The sequence below is a fragment of the Ochotona curzoniae genome, unplaced genomic scaffold, assembly GCF_017591425.1.
Source record: "Ochotona curzoniae isolate NIBS_2020 unplaced genomic scaffold, NIBS_Ocur_1.0 scaffold_1037, whole genome shotgun sequence".
NCBI lineage: Eukaryota > Metazoa > Chordata > Mammalia > Lagomorpha > Ochotonidae > Ochotona > Ochotona curzoniae.
In genome coordinates, this window is record NW_024467083.1 from 1,674,671 (window position 1) to 1,698,789 (window position 24,119).

General features: G+C 37.4%; 1 protein-coding gene across 3 annotated transcripts in view; it reads left to right on the forward strand.

The window, feature by feature from the left end:
- Positions 1 to 24,119, forward strand: part of PKN2 (protein kinase N2) — a 135,477-nt gene that overhangs the window by 86,404 nt on the left and 24,954 nt on the right. Inside the window, exons 7-15 of one of the 3 annotated variants that reach the window (XM_040998993.1) lie at positions 5,415 to 5,552; positions 7,221 to 7,330; positions 20,709 to 20,852; positions 21,168 to 21,243; positions 22,138 to 22,312; positions 22,522 to 22,648; positions 23,167 to 23,297; positions 23,380 to 23,455; positions 23,533 to 23,624. In XM_040998993.1, the coding sequence (XP_040854927.1) occupies positions 5,415 to 5,552; positions 7,221 to 7,330; positions 20,709 to 20,852; positions 21,168 to 21,243; positions 22,138 to 22,312; positions 22,522 to 22,648; positions 23,167 to 23,297; positions 23,380 to 23,455; positions 23,533 to 23,624 (1,069 nt within the window). Of the gene's footprint in view, positions 1 to 5,414; positions 5,601 to 7,220; positions 7,331 to 20,708; positions 20,853 to 21,167; positions 21,244 to 22,137; positions 22,313 to 22,521; positions 22,649 to 23,166; positions 23,298 to 23,379; positions 23,456 to 23,532; positions 23,625 to 24,119 lie in introns of all 3 variants that reach the window. The other 2 variants (XM_040998992.1, XM_040998994.1) reach the window with 2 other exon arrangements.

Sequence of the window (24,119 nt, forward strand, 5' to 3'; positions counted from 1 at the left end):
ACAGCGCTGGCTGGTATATGTAAGACCCAGGGCTGGGAGAGGGCCTGGTAGGAGACTCCTTTGCTGAGCTGCTGCTTCTACTAGTGAACGTGAGAGCTAGGACTGACGGTGAGTCAGGTGGGCTACACTGTTACACCCACTGGTGTACATGAGAGCCAGGATGGGTGTAGGCAAGTCAAGCTAGGCCACAGCACCAGCTGGCAAGTGGCAGAATTAGGTGCCAAATCATGTCAGGCTGGACCACAGCACCCTCTGGCAGGCCTTGCAGGGGGAGTAAGGGCCAGGTCTGAGTGAGTCATGCTGAGCAAAGCTGCAGCACCTGTAGATGTGCATGAGAGCCGGAAAGCATGAAAGCATGTGGCTGGGCTGTTCTGGGCTAGGGCACAGCAGAGGCTGTGGGCTGGCCTAATGGCAGTTTCCCCGAGTAGGTCACTGCACCTACAGGTGTGCATGTAGGCTAGAGTTGTGGCAGGCTGCCTGGGCCCTTGACTGTGACAGCCAAGGCTGGGAACTGACTAGCCCAGGTTGAGCTGCAGCCTGCTTCCTCTGGTATGTGTGTGTTGGATGGTGCAGGTGACTGACCAAACCTGACCCTGTACTGTCTGGCGCACTAAGAGTCAAGCCTGAGGTTTCCATACATGAGGTTTCTTTGAAAACTCCGTGACGGACCACTTTACTCAGACTGGCCAAAGGAAAATCACAGGATGTGTAGTCCGACTTTGGAGTGTATGGGCCTCCTTCTTTGCTGGTGCCTGTGTAGTGGACAGCATGTCCAGATGCACACAAGGGACATGACAGGCAGCTCATCTAGGCCAGGAGAGGATATCAACTGCCTCTTCAGAGGATGGAAAGTAAAACAGGTCAGAAAGTTCTGGCGAGCTTTGCAGCATGTTCTCAAGTCTGTGGATGCACTAATGTGGTCTAATCAACTGACTGATCTTGGAAAGATTTTCTCAACCCTTAAGCAACAAAACCAGTAACTCAAAACTATGAAAACCATTGAAGTAACACCTTCAGAACACTCTTCCCCACATTGGGGTTTCTAAAGCATCAAATGACTGTCCCACAGCCGTAAGTGCTGCTGCAGTTTGAAAGCAATGAGTGCCCCTCCTCCCCTGGGGACACAGGAGGGAAAAAAGCACCTCTCTTCCGCCATTCCTAATTCCCCCACCCTCATCAGAATCACATGGGTGTACATTCCACTCAACTCTGTTAAAAATATATTAAAAATGAAATTTAAAAATAAATACAGGACTAGACATAATGAAAAATCTACATAGACAGGTAATAACAGCCTGTGGTATAATTGAATGTAATGCTGAAATTTGCAGATTGGTTACTGTTTTGATGGAAGGTGAAATTAAATGCTTTTGCTCCGTATTTTCAGAAATTTGATAGTTTTTGCAATAGGAAATTTCCTCAGAATTGAAATGTTATTAAGTTGCACCCAAATAACATACTTAGTAAATAGATATAAAAGTTTTCAGAAAATTGAGAGAAATTAGAAACATTTACTTGTTCTAACCACTACTGTGTATGAACATGAACATGAGCATTTGCCTGTTGGATAATCTTGTTTTAAAAATTTCATTTTATAGGTTATAGGAATGTAGTTGGAAGTTATTTCTAATATGATTGTATGCTGTTTCGATTTTGTTACCTCATGAAAGAAAAAAATTTCTAGATTTTTAATAAAGGTCTTACCTCCCTCCAGATTTTTTAATTGAAAGCAGGTGTTAAGCATTGCCATGTCCTGATATATTGATGTTACTAAGATATTTAATAAGCTACCATGATTAAAAGGTGGTGGCCAGATGTTTTCACTTTCCGCAGGATGACTTTCACACTGAGCTTTTACAGTTGAAACAAGCCGAGTTTGCCATTTTAACACAAAAGCAAATAAAGCCCAAGCATAACATGTTGTTTCTTTTGAACTTAAATGGAAATACCATGTACTGTTCTTAATCTGTGTTGCTTTGCAGTGAGAGTTCCACAACCTAAGGAAACATTGTGTTAATATTGAAGCTTTGTTACTTTTAACAGCTTTGTTGAGGCATAATTTACATAGCATAGGAATCATCCATTTCAAGGATAATCATTATAAGTATAATGATTTTTTTGCAGTGAATGTACATGGTTGAGCCTAGCATCATATCCAGTGTTTTGAGCAGTTTCATTGAGGTTTAGTGAAACGCACTAAGTACACATTTAAAGCGTATAATCTTTTTTTTTTTTTTTTTAATCTTAGGAGATTTATTCCATAGGGGCAGGGAAAGGGGAAGGTGGGGAAGGGAGGCCGGAAGGAGAGAGAGGGAAAGAGCAAAGAACAAAGAAGTGATCTAAAGCGTATAATCTTGCTTTCACAGTTTACAGTGTGAAATCTGATGCCATCCTTCCTAATTTTTGCTCCTCTAGGTGTGACTTTTTTTTTTCTTGCTGCTTTTAGCATTTTCTATTTATCATTTATTTTGAGAAATGAGACTTTTTTTTTTTAAAGATTTATTTTTATTATTATTTTTTTTTTATTGGAAAGGCGGATATACAGAGAGGAGAGACAGAGAGGAAGATCTTCCGTCCGATGATTCACTCCCCAAGTGAGCGCAACGGGTCGATGCTATGCCGATCCGAAGCCAGGAGCCTCTTCTGGGTCTCCCACGCGGGTGCAGGTTCCCAAAGCTTTGGGCTGTCCTCGACTGCTTTCCCAGGCCACAGGCAGGGAGCTGGAAGGGAAGCGGGGCTGCCGGGATTAGAACCGGCGCCCATATGGGATCCCGGGCGTGCAAGGCGAGGACCTTTAACCACTTGCGCCACCACGCCGGGCCCGAGAAATGAGACTTTGATGTGGTTTATTTCTGTTTGGTAATCACTCAACTTCTTGAATATTTCCTAGGTTTGTTTGTTTCTTTGGCCGGCAGGGGGTGGGGGGCTCAGATTTATACAGAGAAGCAAAGAGAGAAAGATCTTCCATCCACTGATTCACTCCCCAAGTGTCCACAATGAACAAAGCTGAGCCAATCCGAAGCCAGGAGCCAAGGAGCTTCTTATGGATCTTCCACAACGATGCAGGATCCCAAGGCTTTGGGCTGTCCTTGACCTTGCTTTCCAAGGCCAAAAGCAGGGAGCTAGATGGGAAATTGAGCAACCGGACATGAAACAGCACCCATATAGGATCCTGGTACATGCACGGCGAGGACTTTAGCCAGTAGGCAACCGTGCCGTGCCCCATGAGTTTATTGTTTTTATCAAATTTTTAAGAATTTTGAGCTATTATTCAAATACATTTTGTCCTTTACTTTCTCTGCTCTTCATCAGAAGCTTCAGTTACAGCTGCAACTCAATATTAAGCAATTCACATATAAACTGTTCTAATTCTAATTTTTTCAATTTCATTAACTTTTTCATTTTTTGCGTTTAAACTGTTACCATTTCCATCAAATGTGTTTTTTATCTCAGTAATTGTTTATCTCCAGAAATTTGGTTTGAATTTTTTAGCTCTTCAAATTAACTTCTGAATAGATGGTATGTAAATATAATACTCATTTTAATGTACTTTTATGCTGACTCTAACATTTAATATTAGTTGAGCTTCTAAGTTTGTGATAATTTGTAATGCAGCAATTTGGCATATGTGTATGTGTGTATTAATCTTGGATTGGATGTTTAACTTTGTGAACTGTACCTTGTTTTACCTTGTGCTAGATGATTTTCTATTCCTGTAAATATTCTTGGCTTTGTTCTGAGATAGTTACTAATAGCATAATTTATTCTAGGAGTAATTCTCTATTTATAGGGCAAAGTTCTTCTGCGTTTTTCCACCAAAGCCCCATGGATCTTCAGGCCTGCTTGGTGGGAAGACACTGTTCCTGCCTGTGTGCACTGAGTACTGTTCTCTCTAATCTTTCTCAGGTGGCTCCTTCCCCTGCCTCAGGTATTTTCTTCACAAGCAGGTGCTGATTAGTACTTTGTTGAATATGTTGTGTGGAAACCCTCTAAACACCTAAGGGGTTCTCTCTGGAGAGCTCTCTCTTTCTAGTTTCTCTCTGCCCTGTGAACTACCTGCTGTGGTCTTGTTATGCTCTCGCCTTTCTTTTCATTTTTTATTTCACCTGAGCTCTTCCTTGCTGCTCCATGTCCTTGTCCTGGATGTTCTTAAAGACAGTAAATAGAAGCAGTGTTCAGGTTCATCTCATTTGCTCCCATTTCACAAGGAGCTGTTGTGCTTCAGTGCTTCATACTCAGTATCTATAAAAGTTTTTTCACATATCTTTCTGGCTTTTTTAGTTATTTAAATTTATAAAGTTTTTGTTATTACCTTATGATAAGAAATGCCTACTGTTGGTTACTGTTAAATACAAATTTTAAATAAAATTGCATTCTAGTTATTTAAATGTAATGGAACAACTTTTATCAGGAAATATTTCTCCATAACACTGTGTTATCTGCAAAGTCTAGAATTTTAATAACGAGAAGTTTTAATTTTTGTGTACCAAGTATAGAAGCAATGACGACCAACTCCACAGGTTCTTCGTTTTCATTTTGGATACCTGTAATTTTTGTATAATAAAGTTGCAGTTATTTTATGCTTAGATAATTACATAGTTATTTGACCAAACAGTAAAAATGGGAAAATGTAATTTTACATTTCGAGTAGAACAAACTCACTTGCTTATGCAAAACACCTTTCAAGCTCATTTTATAATAATTTTGTAATTTAGAAAACTCTTATTATTCACATAATCAGCGCTCCTTGTTTCTTATTCCTATATGTTATTTAAAAGTATTTTACTTAGGGCCCGGCACAGTAGCCTACTAGCCAAAGTCCTCGCCTTGCACGTGCTGGGAGCCCATGTGGGCACCGGTTTATATCCTGGCTGCACCACTTCCCATCCAGCTCCTGGCTTGTGGCCTCAGAAAGCAGTCAAGGCCAGCCCAACACCCTGGGACCCTGTACCAGTGTGGGAGACCCAGAAGAAAATCCTTGTTCCTGGCTTGTGGGGAGTGAACCAGCAAACGGAAGATTTTTCTGTCTCTCCTCTCTGTAAATCTGCCTTTTCAATAAAAAATAAATAAATCCTTTTTTAAAAAGTATTTTATTTAGCTTTGCATTTCTACCTCATAGGCTCTATGAGGTATATAGAGCCTCATATAATTCTGTAATCTATGTAATTATAGTAAATTAATGCTTAAATAATAAGTATATGTAACTTTTTTTATGCTGTGTAACACTTTGGAAGGTATTGTGCTTTTCTATAATATTTTGCATGGTTCTCTTGAGACTTTTCCGTAGCTTTCTCTCATTAAAACAGGAAAGATGATAGTTACTTCAGAGATTCTTTGGAAGAAGAAATTTTCTATTTTAGTACATCAGCAGAAATAACAATGCAAGAATTGATATTTAATGTTTATACTAACAGGTACCTTGGAAGTTCGTCTTATGGGCTGCCAGGATATCCTAGAGAACGTCCCTGGACGGTCAAAAGCAACATCGGTTGCACTACCTGGTTGGAGTCCAAGTGAAACCAGATCGTCTTTCATGAGCAGAACGAGTAAAAGTAAAAGTGGGAGCAGTCGAAATCTCCTGAGAACCGATGACTTATCCAGTTCAGTAACTAGACTTTTTAAAATGCTAGAAAATAAAATGCATAAAGGTGCTATACAAGGGACATGTTAATATAGAAGGAAAACAATGAGAAGTGTATACATTGAACAAGATCCTTTATATTATGTATAATGTAACTTAAAATTATTTCTGAGGCATTGGTGCTTTAGTGGCACAATCCGTAGGTTCCACACAAACAGTCCTGGTTCACTTGCTGGCCAATACAGACCTCATAGATTTCTTTTATGGACAAGCGTTTAGCCTTGTGCTAAAAACAACCATGGTCTGTTTCAGAGTACCTGGTCTGGTCCATGGCTGTGGCCTCTCGGTGAGCTTCCGGATAAAACAGCTCTTTAGAGACAGCAGTGACTAAAGACTGGGCTGCCCTGACCACTTTAGGCATTTGGGGGAATACGTCAGCAGATGGGGACTCACTTTCTATCTGTCCCTCTCTCCACCTTTCAGGTCATTATTTTGAAAATATTAATATTAAATCATGTAATAATAGGAAACAATACAGCAAACAAAGTTACTTTATTGAAAATATTAAGGCAACAAATTTTAATGTATTGAAAATATACTAGAAAATTGGTAAATAACATTACTTGGAAGAATGAAATGAATGAATGTTCACGCAGAAGTTCACACATATGCACATATGCACTCTTTGTTCTAAACTGAAGCTCTGCAAAGACTTGTCTTCCAGGATCCCATCTTGATTTGGCTTTATTTTGATTTTTTTCATTAAGATTTATTTTATTTTAAACTGAAAGGCAGAGTTAGAGGATAGAAAGAAAGATTTCCCATCTGCTGTTTTCAGCCCCAAATGGCTGTAAAGGCTATGCTGATCCAGAGCCAGGAGCCAGGGGCCTTCTGTGGGTCTCCCATGTGGCCTCCGATGGGTCTCCTCTGTGACATCTAATGCTGCTTCCCAAGCCATAAGCAGGCAGCTTAATTAAAAGTGGAACAGGCAGGACAAAAACTACAGGCAGCGGCTTAGCCTACTATGCCTTGGTGCTGGCCCCCTACATCTTGGTTCTTTAATGCTTTGGCACCCTTCCAAACTCCAATTGAAATTTTGGTAACTGTAGGCTGGGGAGAGTAAAATGTAAGAGATTTAAAAGCACTTCGGGAGAATCTGAAGTATAATTATATGTGAATGTGTAATTGGTGTGCAAAGGGTAGAAGCTCAAGATAAAAAAATATAATAGAATACAAAAGTGAGCTTCTCTATGCTTTCCTGAATACAGAGAGATTTTAAGGACATGGAAATTTAAAAAATGTAAGATAACAGGCTTTATAAATACCAAATGTAAGATCGAAAGAAACTGGATGATTAATATTAATATGCATACGTACAGTGTAGCCATCTGTTACTGCTTTCAATCATATTCTAACATAAACCAGCCATAAAATAGTTGTATTTTTTTTTAATAGTTGTGTTTTTAAAATCAAACCCAAAGGATGGTTTTTGAGCAGAGTAGGATAGCGGATATGTATAAAAGCAATCATGTAACATGTAAACACCTCAGTATTTATAATGAAAATCTTATGTTTGGAGGGTCCTAATACCTTTGTTGCTGTTAAAGTTTTTAAACAAATTAATACATTTCAATTACAGATGATGTGTGTGCTGTTTTGAAGCTAGATAATACTGTGGTTGGTCAAACTAGCTGGAAACCCATTTCCAATCAGTCATGGGACCAGAAGTTTACACTGGAGCTAGACAGGGTAAGAACTTTTTCTTTAGTTTTCATTGTAATTTATTTTGAATTTATTTCTGACAACATTTTAAGGAGTTTTATCCCTAAGCATCTTTCATTTTTTTTTCCTGATGAATTACATATAACTGTGCCTTAAGATACAGGTGAATATCAGATTTCTGCATTTGTACAGTATCTTGAAAATGTGGTTTATAATAGAAGATCAATGAAATGTGTTTTTTTTTTCTATCTTAATAATACACAGTCAACCCATTAATGTTATTCTTCCAATTCTTACCAAAACTCTATTTCAAATTTCTGTCTCCCAGCCTTCTGTATATGTATAAATGAAAGCAAAAGACTGTAAAAATGTTTTGGTGAATACTGCTTTAGATCCTATTTTCTAAAATGCGTTTTGAATTTATCTTTTTCTGTTTTTGTAGCCAGCATCCTGGGTCAGACCATTATTGTTTGTTTTGTTGATTGAGATACTCTCACTATATAATGTGTATACTTGAACAAAGTACTAAGCATTTCACCTATTCCAGTTTTTCTCTCTTTAATACTATCTAGTTCATGTAATAAGTGAGGGGTTAAGTACATGTAAAAAATACAATTGTGGAAAGAGTTGATTAAAATAATATACTAACTAATCTCTGTGAATAAGTACCAAACAGAAGAATAATACGAAGAATACTTCAGTGAACAATATAATTAGTAAGATCTCTTGCATTCCTTCAAAGAACTCAGACTGCATTGGTTTTTCATTATATCAAAAGTATGAGTCTATCCATCTTACTTCCCAGACATACTTTTATTTTGATTCTTTCCATTCAAAAGATACTTGGATCTTTAGCCAGCTGAAAAAGTCAATTATTGACAGTGGGGTTGGGAGATACTAGAAGAATTGATCTAGGGATTTGTATGAAGAATAAATTTGAGAGCAGAGAGCCTAATGTCATATAAATTGACATAAAGCTATTCCAATATTATGATCATAAAGTAATGAGAGATTGAAATACAATGTAAAAGGAAAGATATGTAGGAAATGAAGGAAATGCAGTATGACTTAATAACTAATTAGATATGCATCCAAAGGAAAGAATTTGTGACAAAAAAGAATAATTCCACAGAAGTTAGTTATATCTGTATTTGAAGGATATGGCTTCTATTAAACTAACTTTTCAGCAATCAAAGATACGGAACTAAAGGTCAAAGCTGCATTAGTGGATTTTAGAGATATGATTGTGTCACATCATAGTGACATCATCCAAGTGAGTGATCATCCTGCAGCATAAACTTTACTGAGCATTTTATGTGTCCTGGCATTTTATTGGGTTCTGGGTTTCTTGGATATAATGCATACCTAATGCTGAAATAGAACTCATAAATTTAGCAGTCACTGGTTTTATATTCTGTACCAAGCACCATTCTATATACTGGTTCGTATTGTTCACATATAGTTAATTTATTGTTAATATATGTTCACATATAGTTAATATCTTAAAACCCATACTTAAAAACTCATATTTTACAGAGGGAAGAAAAGTAGTAAACAGGTTTGTTTGACTGTTTTTTCAGTCTGTGTATACAGGGAGGGAAACAGGTATAATGAGAGGAAGTGCAAAGTTTCTTAGGATAGGACAATTAGGACAAGTCTCTTGAGGTGGCTACCCTTGGCCTGAGCCACGATAAGTACAAAGTTTAAACTTTGCTAAGATTTTTATGAATGTCTCCAACAGAAAAAAACAAGCAAGAACTGTCTAAGGATGGAAAGATCTTGATGTGCTGGAAGAGGAAAAATAGGAGACAGAAATGAGTTGTGTAAGTAAAGAGACAGAGGCAAGTAGATGCCAAATTACGAGAGACTTCGTAGGTTAGGAATTAGAAGACAGTTCAAGGACTTTTAGTAGGAGAGCTGACATCTTCTGATTAAGTTACAAATAGAAATGACTATCATGTACTATAGAAGTTAAGAGAAAAACTATTTATATTAGAGAAGTTTACGAAAAGGGAAAACGAAGGTCTAACAACTGAGTTGTAAGCAGTAGCCCAGAGTTAGGAATAAAGAGACAAGCTCATCTATGAGTAGAAAATTTCTTTCAAATGCATTTACTACTTTAAGAAACAGAGCTCCTGTCCACTAGTTCATTGCCCACAGCGCCCATTAGGAACTCAGTCAAGGTCTTCTCACCTTGGTAGCAGGAGCGCATTTACCTTAGTTACCTTAGTCACTGCTGCCTTCCAGATCTCAGCATGAAGTGGGAATCAAGAATTGAACTGAAATACTCCGATGTGGAATGAAGGTCACCCTGAAGGCTAGACTAAGCACCTACTCAATAAGCAACACTGAGTTGGATCATATCTTACAAAAGTCAGTATGTAAGCTAATTAAGGAAGGACTACCAGAATGATGAAATGATGAATATTCTGTTACATATGAAACAGCTCAGGAAGAGTGGGATTTTAAAGCTGCTATAGAAGAGGCTGGTTAAAGAACCTGGCTTTAAGGTTAGAAAAAGAAACATATGGGGGAAAGTTAGGGGATTAGGGCAGGAATAGCAGTGATGATTCTGTTTGTATCTCTGTGCACCAATTGGTAGTAAGTTTGTGGAGTTCACCCTTGTTAGCTGTTTCATTTGGGGTCCTGGTTTTTTTAAGGTTACTCAGGGAGGCGGGGTTTGTCAAACATTTTGAGAGGGGGCTTACTGTATACTCTGTGACTGTGGAGGACAAAGCAAATATAAACTGATGCCAAGGACTTCATTTCAGTACAGTTAAGAATGGTACTATAAGTAAGCAGAGAAACCTGCCAAGGAAAGCACTATGATATCTTTCAGCAAAGTGAAGTGAGCAATTTATGAGGGATTCTAGACAATTCTTGTATCAGAGAAGTGTTAACACTCTGCCCCCACACCCCACTGAGTTATGAGAATAATTTGTATTGTTATAGGCTACAAATTAGCTACTTAACTAAATAGACCATTAGCAATCAGTCAAGCCTCCTGTAGAGAGGTATAATTGAGGTTTTAGTGTGCATCTGTATAGGCCTTGTGAAAATAAAGTACTCATGACCATAAAATGTCAGTGTATTCATTTTTATGTGGTTAGCTATCATACTAACCTGAAGCCAAATGGACTGGGTTCGTAGTCCATCTACTGCTTCCTGGGTTTTCTTTGCTAGGGCAGGTTATATAACTTTACTACTGGGCATTTGTTTCACCACCCCTAATATAGAGATAAGAATATAACACAGAATCTTTGGAAGAAAAACTGAGGTAGTATTTATAACTACTCTATTGCTTGGCACATTTTGGACCCAGTGCAGTAACCTAGCAGCTAAAATCCTAGCCTTGCACACGCCGGGATCCCATATGGGTGCCGGTTCTAATCCAGCAACCCCACTTCCTATCCAGTTCCCTGCTTGTGGCCTGGGAAAGCAGTTGAGGACAGCCCAAAGCTTTGAGACCCTGTACCTGAGAGGGAGAGCCGGAAGAAGTTCCTGGCTCCTGGCTTTGGATTGGCTCAGCTCTGGCCATTGAGGCCACTTGGGGAATGAATCATTGGGTGAAAGATCTTCCTCTCTGTCTCTTCTCCTCTCTGTATATCTGACTTTCCAATAAAAATAAGTGAATCTTAAAATTTTTATGCAATTATAACTGCAAGTAAAAAAAAAGAAAGCAAACCACAGTTACCACAGTTTTTCAGTATCTTATATTTCCTGGTTTTCAGTTTTTCAACTAAGACTAAGAAGTTCTAGTGATAAACCTCTTTACAAGAGAATCTACCTAATAACGCTATTTCCTTCTAAAGTCTTTCTTAAGTTTTAATTGTATTATACTCTGAGATTTCCAAAATTAGCTTAAATAAGCTATTAGGTGAAAGAAAATGGTATTCAATCAATTAGTTACCATAACCTAAAATGTTCTTTCATTAAATTGAAGTTTACAGCCATAATTCAAAATCCAATCCAGAGCTAAAAGCAAAACTTACATTATTGAATAACTAAAATGTGCCAGCCAATAAAAAATTGTTTTTTAAAATAAGATTTATTTGTTTTTATTGGACATTCTTTACAACTTTGAAGACCCTGCATGGATAAGTAAAGTTATCCATGGGCCAAGTAGACCCCCCAGATTCTTCATATGCATATCCCTTATCCCTAATTTGATGATGGACTTCCCCTTGACAGAAACCACATTTGCTGTTATTACAGCTCTTTCTGTTTACATAGTAACTTTTACTTCTCCTTGTACTTTTCACCCTTTCATTTTATCCCTTTATATTTATAGAGTATTTATTTATAGGAAATGTTTGTAGAACCATTTATAGAAAATGTTATTTTAAACTGACATATTCATGTTTAACATTTTGTGTCTCATGTATCAGGTTTCTTTTCACTGGTATTTTTGGGACTAGATTGATTGTAACTGAATTCCCTAAGCCTTTAATCAGGCTCTCATGAGAGATTGGGGAAAAAAGAAAAAAGGATGGTACAGTAAGCCCTTATATCCAGCCCTTTACACATTTCTTTTGGATTAATCTTGCTAATGTAACCAGGGAAATCTTTGTTAATATTAGAAACAGAAGCAGGCTGTCCTTGGACTCAGAAGCTTAGAACAAAATTAGAAAGAATTGGTGATGTGAAGGTCGTAACAGAGAATGTTGACTTATCCCTGGAGAAAAGTGAAGAGAACATCAGTGGAATGATAAGTCATTAGTGATCAATGAATTCTGAGGTGTTTGAAAGGAGGATCTGGAATTTTAGGAGATAATGGACAGAAAGAAGAATCCAAAATGTTGAGATAATAGATGGGAGTTACTGCTGTGACCATATGAGGACAAGAAAGAAGCTAAGGTAGGGTAAAGGTTGGGCCAGCAGCAGGCTAATTGTCCACTTGAGGCACTGGCATCCAATATGAGCACTGGTTCAAGTTTCTCCTGTTCCACTTGTGTTATAGCTCCTTGCTAATGGCCTGGGATGGCAACAGAGGATGGCCCAAGGTTCTGGGACCCTGCACCCTCCCACATGGGAGACCTGGAAGAAGCTCTTGTCTTCCCACTGTAAACCAACCCAGCCCTGATCATTGCAGCCATTTAAGGAGTGAATCACCATCTTTTGTCTTTTGGTTTTTTGTTTTTTAAATAGTGTACCTGCTATTGAAACACTCAACTACAAGTGTATCCACCAGCTGCCTATTGGACTGTGGCACATTGAATGCCACTAAATCAAATGTTACTATGAACTTTAGTTTCTAATTTTAGTTGGACTTGTAAAAGTTACCCTACTTTTCAGATATTTATCCTACTTCTAGAAATCTTTCATCTGTTTGAGTCGTCTGTCTTAACTCAGATTCTTTTGCTTCTGTTGCATAGACTGGATTAAGGTCATCAGACATCAAATTCCTTCTAAGGAATCCCTTAGACCTGCTAAGCTTTCCATGTGTTCCTCCTTGTTTTCAGGGAGAACAGTCTATTTCTTGTCAGGGTCTACAGTCATGAAGTTGCCTCCTACTTTCTATTCCTTCTAGTCTCTTAAATCAGTTATTCTTACTGTCACCCGTATTTAACTTCTTTCTTCTCGCCTCTGACTCTTAGTGCATATTAAAAGACTGCTTCCTTCTAGTTCTGTTAATAAGCCTCCCTTTCACAGCCGAATTTCGTGAGAAAAAAACAAAAACAACTCTTGCTCACCCTCTGTTCACCCTTACCCTATCATATATTTCATTGAAGCTTCTACTGCCATAAAAAGATATGAGTAACACACATTATGTATAGTGTCCCATTCATTCTCAAAATAATCTCATCAGGTAATGACCAGTTGTCAGTATCTTAGAGATTACTGAAGTTCCATTTGGCAGCTTTTCTCAGGCCGCACAGCTAGAAGGTGGTAGAGCTAATAACAAGCATCTGATGCCAAAGCTAAGAACAAAGCCTTCTTCATTAGGTTTGGATAACCCTATTTCTGTTTCTGGTCCCTCGTGCCAGTGTACGCGTTCCTCATCACATACCACAGTGATAGTGATAATAATATAAATTAGCATGTCCTGAGGTTTACTCAGTGTTGCACTTAAGTAAACTCCTTTTATTCTCACATAGCTCTAAAAGATTGATAACCATTATTATGTATATTTACAGTGAGCAAACTGAGTTCTTGGAAACTGACTTGTTCAGAGTCACAAAACTAAGCACTGTGGAGCTAAGACTTGAACCTATTTATTCAAGAAGAATCTACCAAGTTTGCAGTCACAAGGCAATCTGATAAACTGGCTTTTAACTGCTTTACTTCCCAGGCTGATCTGATTCCATTGCTCTGTATTTTTTTTTTAAGATTTATTTATTTTTAATTGTAAAAGTGGACATACAGAGAGGAGGAGAGACAGAGAGGAAGGTCTTCTGTCCGATGCTTTACTCCCCAAGTGGCCGCAAAGGCTGGTGGTGGGCCAATTCGAAGCCAGGAGCTCTTCCAAGTCTCCCACACGGTTGCATGGAAATTATAGCATGGAACTAATGGGTTTAAAAATACAGAGTGGGGTCCGGCGCAATAGCATAGTGGTTAAAGTCCTCACCTTGCACGCCCGGGATCCCATATGGGCGCCGGTTCTAATCCCGGCAGCCCTGCTTCCCTTCCAGCTCCCTGCCTGTGGCCTGGGAAGGCAGTCGAGGACAGCCCAAAGCTTTGGGACCCTGCACCCGCGTGGGAGACCCGGAAGAGGCTCCTGGCTTCGGATCGGCATAGTATCGGCCCGTTGCGCTCACTTGGGGAGTGAATCATCGGATGGAAGATCTTCCTCTCTGTCTCTCCTCTCTGTATATCCGCCTTTCCAATGAAAAAATAATAAAAATAAATCTTTAAAAAAAAAAAAAAACAATGCTACTCATATTATAAGTTTCAACTATATGAATGTTTTTCCTATCCTGGAATATACTATGTACCTGTTTCTGTACACTGTATTCTTACTACTGTATCCTCTCCTTGAATTTGTGACTCATCTCTCAGAATCCAATTTGAGCAGTTGTGATTTTTTTCTAATCTCCTTAGTACTCTTTCCTTATTAAAAAAAAAAAAAAGAAACCTAAACTTTTGTATCATTGTGCATATGTATTTGCCACTTTATTGCAATATTCATTTTTATTTTTCTCCCCAACAGAATATACGGTTGAAGAATAAAACCGTATATTGCTAATCTTTGGATGTCATCATAAAAGATACTTAATATGAATATAGTAAACTAAGTATTAATGGAATGAATGAAAATAACTTACACTAAAATAGTTTTTCCTCAACCTCTTTTCTTTTCAACCTAAACATGGCTAAGAGACTTGACACACTCTGATACAGTGGTTCCCAAATAGATTTCTAAATATACATACATTAGGATCTTAGTGGGAAGGATATGTTTAATATGAAATTAGCTGCTTCCTTGCCCATTTCTACCCTTCTTCTTGCAGGTGGATATGATTTAATTCTTCATGTCTCACCTGAAGTATTAGAAAATTACTGTTCTAAAGCAGAGTATAGGAATTTTATTTTTGCCTTTTCTGCCTCTTCTCTAAATTAATATTCAAGGCCTGCTGTTAACATTACAAAATACAAAAATAAGAATAAAAGTAACTTCTACACAAGCTTTTAAAATCTGACAGGTTTATTTTTTTTATTATTATTTTTTATTGATTATATTGCATTATGTGAAACTGTCTCATAAGCTCTGAAGTTCCCCCAACCCTTCCCCACACCCTCCCCCGATGGTGGATTCCTCCACCTTGTTGCAGTATTACAGTTCAAATTCAGTCAAGATTCTTTCATTGCAAGCATAGAGTCCAGCATCTTATTGTCCAGATAAATTCAACGGTTTCTTGGGGAGACCATCTCTGGTCTGAAAGCAGAGCTGGCAGAATATCATCCCAATCAATTAAAAGCCACAACATAACATCAACATCAATTTACAACGTTATGGAAATAATTGACATGGTATTGAGTAACAAATATGTTAAAAAATGCAAGTTCTTAACCACATCCTGTGACTACTTCATTGACATTTTAATTTTAATTTTAACTTATACACAGAACCGGCTGCTACACACCTTAAAATGGCTATAGGGTACTATTCGGCTGTCTCGTGACTATTTTCATTTTAGCATTCAGCAGTTTATAGTGTTGAAGCTTAATTTTGCTGAACTTGGCAGATTTTGGGATAGTCAAAACTGGCTTATAGCTCTTAACAAGGCATATGTCAACAGTTGAAGTGCAGAACAATTTTGGGAGCGGTGTGCAGAGAAATCATCTATACCCTAGTGAGGAGTAACTAATCTTTGTGTCCTACCTACTAAGGTATGTGTGAATTCACGCTGACTGTTTCCTATCTGGTTCTAAGCTTTCCTTGCTGTTCTCTGTCTATCCTAATGTGTGTGTGTGTGTGTGTGTGTGTGTGTGTGTGTGTGTGTGTGTGTGTGTGTGTGTGTGTGTGTGTGTGTGTGTGTGTGTGTGTTTGTTTTGGGGTAGGGGGCTCCAGAGCGACCCTGATGGTCATTGCAAGATAGGGTGGGGATCCAAAGTTGGAACTAAGTGAGGACCAGAGAAAGCTCCTCTCCCTAGTCCCGAAGGAAGTTTACTGTTCTTCTGTTTCTGCGGACTGCTCAGGGCTCCTGGCTGTTGTTCAGATGACCTTGGATCCTGCAAGGAAGGGTTTGAGCTTCTTCCATCCCATGTGGTAGATCCAAATGGGGGTGGGAGACCTCAGAGTTCTTGGTCTCGGAAGGCATTCCAGTTCCCCATGGTCTCCTTGGCAGTTGGGATGTAGTCCTTGGTGCCCATACTGATAGTCCTTGGTGAGGATCCGGGTGTCCCCAGGGTTGGGATACAAGCCTCCTCCTGTCCCCTTGCTCCCCTCTGGGGGGCCCCCTACTTTGTGCATATGACCTCCTATTAAGAGGTTGTCAGGATTGCTCTTAATTCACCCTGTATATCTTTGTAGTTTTACTATTGAAAATCTGACAGGTTTAAAGAAAAGTTGGTTGAAGCAATATTTAAAGCTATTAAATTGTCTTAGAAACTTCAGAATTAATTCTACCCAACATGAACTTGTATCCAAACTGTTAAAATCTTCTACATGAAGGTCTGGCTCAGTGGCCTAGCAAAAATCCTCTCCTTGAATGTGCCGTGATCCCATATGGGTGCCGGATTTTATCCCAGCAGCTCCACTTCCCATCTAGTTCCGTGCTTGTGGCCTGGGAAAGCAGTCCAGGGCAGCCCAAAGCCTTGGGACCCTGCAACCGTGTGGGAGACCTGAAGGAAGCTCCTGGCTTTAGGCTTCGGATTGGTTCAGCACTGGCCATTGTGGTCACCTGGGGAGTGAATCATCAGACGGAAGATCCTCTCTATCTCTCCTCCTCTCTGTATATCTGACTTTGCAATAAAAATAAATAAATCTTTTTAAAAAATCTTCTACATGAGAATGGAGCAACCATGAGCAAGAAAAGTCATTTTATATAGGATATAAAAGTCAATGTTTAAAATATTTATAGAAATGATAAGATTTGTTTTCTTTTTAAAAAAATTAAAAGGTAAGATTTAAAACCATGAGGAGAGATGGAGATGAAATTGATTCTTCTGCTTCCTTATTGATTCCTTAATTTTGATCACCACTCTAATCAGTAACCAACTTTAAAAACTTCTATTAGACTGTTTCAGTATTCAGTATGCTTTCTCCTGGGGCCTGACCTGATGGGATTCCCAAACCTACGCTGTTCACAGAGCCCAGCAGTACATATGGCATGTACCTCTGTTCACCTTTGCAGGAATTTCACCTTACCTTGATTTTTCAATTTTCTAACCTTTGGGTGATTTTCTTTCTGTTAAAGACAATGGAAAGTTTACATTTGCCCTTTCTTTTGAAAAGTGGATTTCAGTTCTCATGTACTTATATCAAAGTTTATTAGCATACATAGTTCAAAAGAAATACTCAACAGTTCCATTTCTTAAGAAGTAGTTATTAATATTTATGCCACTGCAACTTGGTAATTTGGAGGAACAAAAAAAAACTCACAAATGCTGAGAAAAAGATTATATTTTATTCATTCATAACTGCATTTAACTTACAGTATTTTGCCAAGATGTGTCACAAAAAGGGGTATGGGATATTTTAACGTTGAAACTATTAACTACCTTGAGCTAGTAGTTCCCACTCTGTCCAATAGATGTCCTTGTGTTTCCTCTAAAAAGTGAAAAATATTCTCCAGAGCTCTTCAGCAGTTTGAGGACCTTCACCTTCTTTGTGCTAATTTTGTGCTAGCTGTGTACTGTTTTTATTTTTAATTGCACCTCATTTTTTTGGCACCCACTGCCTCACATGAGAGCTTGCACCTCATTTTTAATTTGCCTCATATCTTCCTCTACTACATGTAAAGCTTATTTAGGGGTTTTCTGTTTACTTTTAAGATTTACAGAGACTTTCCATGAAGATAACCCACACAAATTTTATTTCTAAAGCTACCATGAATTTTTCTTTGATTTTAAATTAAAATAAATGGGGCTTGGTGCCGTAGCCTAGCAACTAAAGTCCTTGCCTTTTACATGTCAGGATCCCATATGGGCACCGGTTTGTAGATGGGCAGCCCCACTTCCCATCCAGTAGCCTGCTTGTGGCCTGGGAAAGCAGTCGAGGACGGCCCAAGGCCTTGTGACTCTGCATTTACCTAGGAAAGGCTCCTGGCTCCTAGCTTCAGATCGGCGCTTGAGGAGTGAATCATCGGACAGAAGATCTTCCTCTCAGTCTCTCCTCCACTCTCTGTAATTGACTTTCCGATAAAACTAAAATAAATCTTTTTAAAAATTAAAATGAATAATAAAACAAAATGAAACAAGATGGGATGGTCTGCCTGTACTGCCACTTAGTACCTATTTCAAATCATATTTTGGGTAGTAGCTGTGCTTTCTAAAGGTTGTTGCTTCTAAACCTTGTGATTATTTCGAGTTGTGCTCTTGCCTTATAGAACTCAACTGTTTCTCCCTTCCTGTTGTCTGCCTTTCAAATAAGTATAAACAAACGAATCTATTCTTTAAAGAACAATAAAATGTTAAATTTTAAACATTAGTGACATCATTTATATAGAAGTCTCAATCTCTATATAACTTGTTTGTTAGATACCGTACCCCCGTTTAACTTTGGTCAAATCTTAGATGTTAAGGGTTAAAATGAGACTGAGCATGACATACGTTGTATGCTACCCTCCCTCTTACATTGTGAATAACTGAAAGTAAGGGGCCCTGTACCTCAATTCTGATTTTTAAACTCTAGGAAAGCTCATTCAAGCCTATCCCAAATCATTCTTCATTTTGAACCATGAAACAAAGAAATAGCTCAATGATTGCCCTAATGAAGTGGCTAGAATAAGTAGCATATGGAATGAATTAGACCTCCTTTATCCACAGTAACACATAATGTTACCATTTGAGTGTGTGAAAATGTGGAAGCTTAACTAGTGGCCCCTGTATCTGCGTAATCCTCAAAAAGTCTTCCTTCTTGAGAGAGAGAAAGAAGAGAAGAAAGTAGACCTCTCTTTCTCTAGTCCAGGAGTAGGCCATGTCTAGCCAGCAGACCATATAAGGGGCCATGAAATCCTTTGGTCTTTACTAAAACAAAGGTTGGCTTGCCTCAGTGCTGGGACACATACCAGGATCTGGAACGTGCCCTGAGATGTGTAAGTCCTACATGTACAGGGAGAGATGTCTGGTCCAGCTGGTGCTCAGCTGTTGCCATTTTCCTGTTAGCCCCTGGGGTTCCATTCCTCCTCCCTGTTCCCTCTGCTTCCAGAGAAGGAAGATGGGCTGCTCCAGAGCGCCCTCTACAAGCGGAGAGGAGGAGGAGAAGCCGCGGGCTGTAGCAAGCTGATATTTAAGCTGATAATTTTATGTGGACCATTAATGATGCTATAATTATCCAAATGACTTTTCGAGAAAAAAAGTTTCCCACTCTTACTCTAGTCTAAATATAATATAGTTTACATTGCCAGTCCCAGGTGCAATTTTTCTTGCAGTCTACTTTCCAAAATAGCTGTTTCCAAAATACTTAAATTGCTAACTCAGTAGAACATTATGGCATTGGTTAACCTGTCCCTTCTGTATGCTATTTGGCTTATACTTAAATAGCTGTATTCTCTGTATACTTGATCTTTGGTGAAAGTTATTATGAGTCAGAGGGAAGGAACAAGTTGGGATGGAGGCTCCTGGATCACTTACTGCCGTAGATTAAGTTTTCTGATTCTTTTCCAGATTGATTAGAAACCCTTCTGGCAAATTGTGTCTTAACTTTTTTTTTTTTGGTGTTGTATTTTTTTTTTTGTAAATGTTCTGTGTACATATGCATCAGCTAGTTTAATAATTTAAAATTAAGATTTTTATGTATGTGAAGAGCTTGTATAATAAGATACGTAAGTTCATAAGTTGGAAGACTGTTACACGAAGGAAATAATTTATTACATTGGAGAAACTGGATAAATATGTATCTCTTTATGATTGGACTACAGAATCCTAAGAAACAAGAAATAATGGAAAAGTTTGGCAGTTTATAATTAAAATGTATGTAGGTTATAACATTTATGTGCAAGTCGTATCTTGGGCTATGACTTGAACTAGAATTCTAGATTATGTTCTTCAGATACTGTTAATAATAGGTTGCTAAAATCTTCCATGTATAAGTATTATTTTTAATGACCTCCATTTACCCTCATAGATATGGCATGGAAAACTTATTCTGGTTTTTTGAACATTTAAGGTTTTCTTAATTTTCTTTCATAAAGAATTATTTTGATGTTATAGTGAATGACATCTTTTTTATAAAGTAAATTTACTCCTTCTTCCCTACCTGCACAGACTACTGCACTCTCTGGTCTTGTTACCAGGTGCCGTATATTCTTTTGAAAGGTTAAGTGACCTAATGTTTTTTAAGAGCTTGCCACAATGTTTGGTACAGTGTTAAGTGCAGAATAAATACTGTGGTTTAGTCTTCCCTCTGGTTCAGCACTGGATTGAGGATGGAAGGTTTCGGAAGCGCAGCAAGTGACAGCAGGTAAAGGAAAGCAGGGAGATCAGAAAGATTCAACCATGGGAGGAAAAGGAGGTTCTGTGTCCATTCATCCTGTTTGGCTGTTCCAGGTTATATTTTCTTTGGAATATACTTTAAGAATAGTTATATGGAAAATGTCTCAATATAAGTTTTATATCCTTGAGTTAAATTGTATAAATTTGTTGAGGACAGTATACAATTGAGAAATATTACAAAACTGTTTAAAATAGCATGATCTTTATGTATTATTTTTGTTTGTTGTATTTGTATTTCATATTTTTTCTGATTTATTCAAGTGTTTGTCCAATGATGTCTTTTGTTTTTGTTTTTTAATTATCCTAGTCACGTGAACTGGAAATTTCAGTTTATTGGCGTGATTGGCGATCTCTGTGTGCTGTAAAGTTTCTGAGGTTAGAAGATTTTTTAGACAACCAGCGGCATGGCATGTGTCTCTATTTGGAACCCCAGGGTACTTTATTTGCAGAGGTAATAAATGTATTTTATTAAATGTACATAACTACAATTGAAATCATGTATGTAGGCAGCATATTGTAGAAGTAGAAAGACAGACTGGAAGACAGATGACCTGAATTCTTGATTCAGCTCTGCCACTGAGTAGGTTTGTGACTTTGCGAAATGATTAATCCTCTCTAGGTCCGTTATTTCATCTAGAAAATGAGGTGGCCAGACTAAATTTTATCTGAGAATCCTTTAAGTTTTCATATCTCATGAGTTTAGTGGATGTCATGAACCATAAAGCCAATGCTGTTTTCATGTTAACTTGAATTTTCTTCACTGCAGGTTACCTTTTTTAATCCAGTTATTGAAAGAAGGCCAAAACTCCAAAGGCAAAAGAAAATTTTTTCAAAACAACAAGGTAATTAAGGAAGAACCAAATACAGAATGGTTTTAGTATTTTCTTAAATATGGACAGTCAAATTACTACTTAATTATTATCCATTTGTGTTGTTTTTCTTTTACTTCATTTGCTTCTAACTTTTAAAACAGAAATACTTATTTTTATTTGAAAGTCAGATTTACAGAGAGAAAGACAGAAAGAGAGAGAGCTCTTCTATCCATTAGCCAACTCCCTAAATTGCCACAGTATCTGTAGCTGGGCTGATCCAAAGGCAGAATCTAGGAGCTTCCTCTGGGTTTGCACATGGGTTCAGGTACCCATGGCCTTGGGCCATCCTCTGCTGCCCCTTAGGTCATAAGCAAGGAACTAGATCAGAAGTGGAACAGCCAGAAGCAGATCTGGCACCTATGTGGAATGCCAGCATTGCAGTGGGAGGATTAGTTTGCTATGCCACCGTGTTTGCCTCTATTATGTTTATTAAGGAAATTTCAAAAATGTCAATTAAGTTGAGAGTCTAATGCAGTGTATTTTCACCCAGTTTCAACAATAATCAACTCATGGCAAGTTTTGTTTTATCCGTAGTTCATCCACTCAACTATTTTATCATAGTCTTTGAAGTAAGCCCATGTACACTGTTTCATTCATAAATATATTTATGTGCCTAAAAGATAAATATTCTTTTTAAAACCTTAACTATGTATCACTAGAGTTTGGAAAATCTAATAGTACCTTACTTTTTTTAAGCTGTTTTGTACTATCCTTTAATAGCAAATACTTAATAACTAGTCTTAAAAGTTACAAATATTTTTTGTTTTTCATAAATTATTAACTGAGGAATATGAATTTTTAAGTTGTGGATTGTGTTAATATATGAAGAAATTACTTTGTTTTCTTTATTCACAATATCCATAGGCAAAACCTTTCTCAGAGCTCCTCAGATGAATATTAATATTGCCACTTGGGGAAGGCTGGTGAGAAGAGCTATTCCAACAGTGAATCATTCTGGCACCTTCAGCCCCCAAGCTCCTGTGCCTACTGCAGTACCAGTGGTTGATGTACGCATGCCTGAAATAGCACCTCCAGCAAGGTATGAGTCTAAGATTTTTAATTGTCTCTTATATAAAATATTAATTGTGACACTATTACATATTGATTACAACTAATGTGTGAAAAATATCATACCCAAGTCATATATTGAGTGCTCTATTTAATTTTTGCAAGTTTAAATTTTTTTTCTTTATGTTTAAAAAATACTTACTTTTGATTACTGCTTTGGTGAATTGCATTGTCTTCAAGTGATTCTACAGTAACCAAATTGGACTTTGATCTTGAGCCTGAACCTCCTCCAGCCCCACCTCGTGCTTCTTCTCTTGGAGAAATTGATGAGTCTTCTGACTTAAGAGTTTTGGATACAACAGGACAGGTAAGACATTTTAAACCTTTATTCCTCTTGAGAACGAATAAATTATCAGTAAAATCATTGTAGCAACTAAAGGCCACTTAAACCAAAAACTGCCTCTGTAAACTATATACTTATGTTTCTTATGAAATAGGTCAATTAAGTATAACTTAGTTGGCAGGAGATAACCACTCTTCATGTTAGCATGCCATTGTCAATAGCCTGTGGGAGCTCAGAGCAGAGATGGATTAGCGCAGTAAAGTCATAAGCTGCATCTTTTCTATTAAAAATATATTGTCTGAAGCATTCTACATCTTCCCACTTGGTTATTATTATGCATTAAAGATAATATACTCTGATAATTTTTCACTGTTTTGTAAGTGTAACAGATTTAATAGCCAAAAGAATTAATAACCAATATCTGAATTTTGCTTTTCTCTCAAATATTAATGTTGACATTGCAATTTTTTGATTCAACTTTATCACTGACAGATAGTTTTCTGAATGTTTCTATGGTTTAATAGGAGTGTAATATTTTACAGGATTCGGAAGCTGCTTTTGATATTGAAAATAATAGAAATAATATACTTTCAAAATCTCAATCTGAATATGAGACTGATATTTCTCAGTCTGGCCTAGAATATGGTGGCATCCGAGAATTTGAAAATAGAAGGTAAGGAAATGACATGTCATTTTACTACTATGTGTTTGATACCATACTTCATCTAGTTTTTAATTGAAATCACTATTTTCAGATCTCAGCAAAAGTTTCAGTTTAATCTGCAAGATTTCAGATGTTGTGCTGTTTTAGGAAGAGGACACTTTGGAAAGGTAATCTTTTGGAATTTTTTGAAATGCCTATAGAACTGATCATTCACATGGTAAATAATTATTTTATCTCATTTCAGGTGCTTTTGGCTGAATATAAACACACAAATGAGATGTTTGCTATAAAAGCCTTAAAGAAAGGAGACATCGTAGCACGAGATGAAGTAGACAGGTTAGTTTTTTTAAAGTGAAATGATTTATTTTATGAAATTGTAAGTTAACAATTGATGTGTAAGGAGTCTTCAGAAAGTTCATGAGAAATGCCTATTGTAAAGAACGTGCATAGATTTTAAAACATTTTTACACCAAAACAAATACATCTCTTAATTAATTTTTCCAGAAGTTTTTTTGTTTTATACTCTGTTACAAAACTTGCATATTTCATGATAGTATTTGAGGAGACAAAATAAAGGTATCTAGACTTAGTATAAGGGGAACACTGATTAAATACTGTTTAGCTTTTTAGCCACTTCCTTGCTCCCTTCTTACATAATTGATTAGTGGATACAAAAGAAAGTTGATGAGATATTAAATTCTGTTAAATTTTTTCACATGCAGAAGTTAAAATATATATGGAAATAGAAATTGCTGAACATTTACAGGTAGTGTACAGTTAACTGAATGATGAATGTATTCTGCGATTTTAAACTATGCCTTTATTTATTTT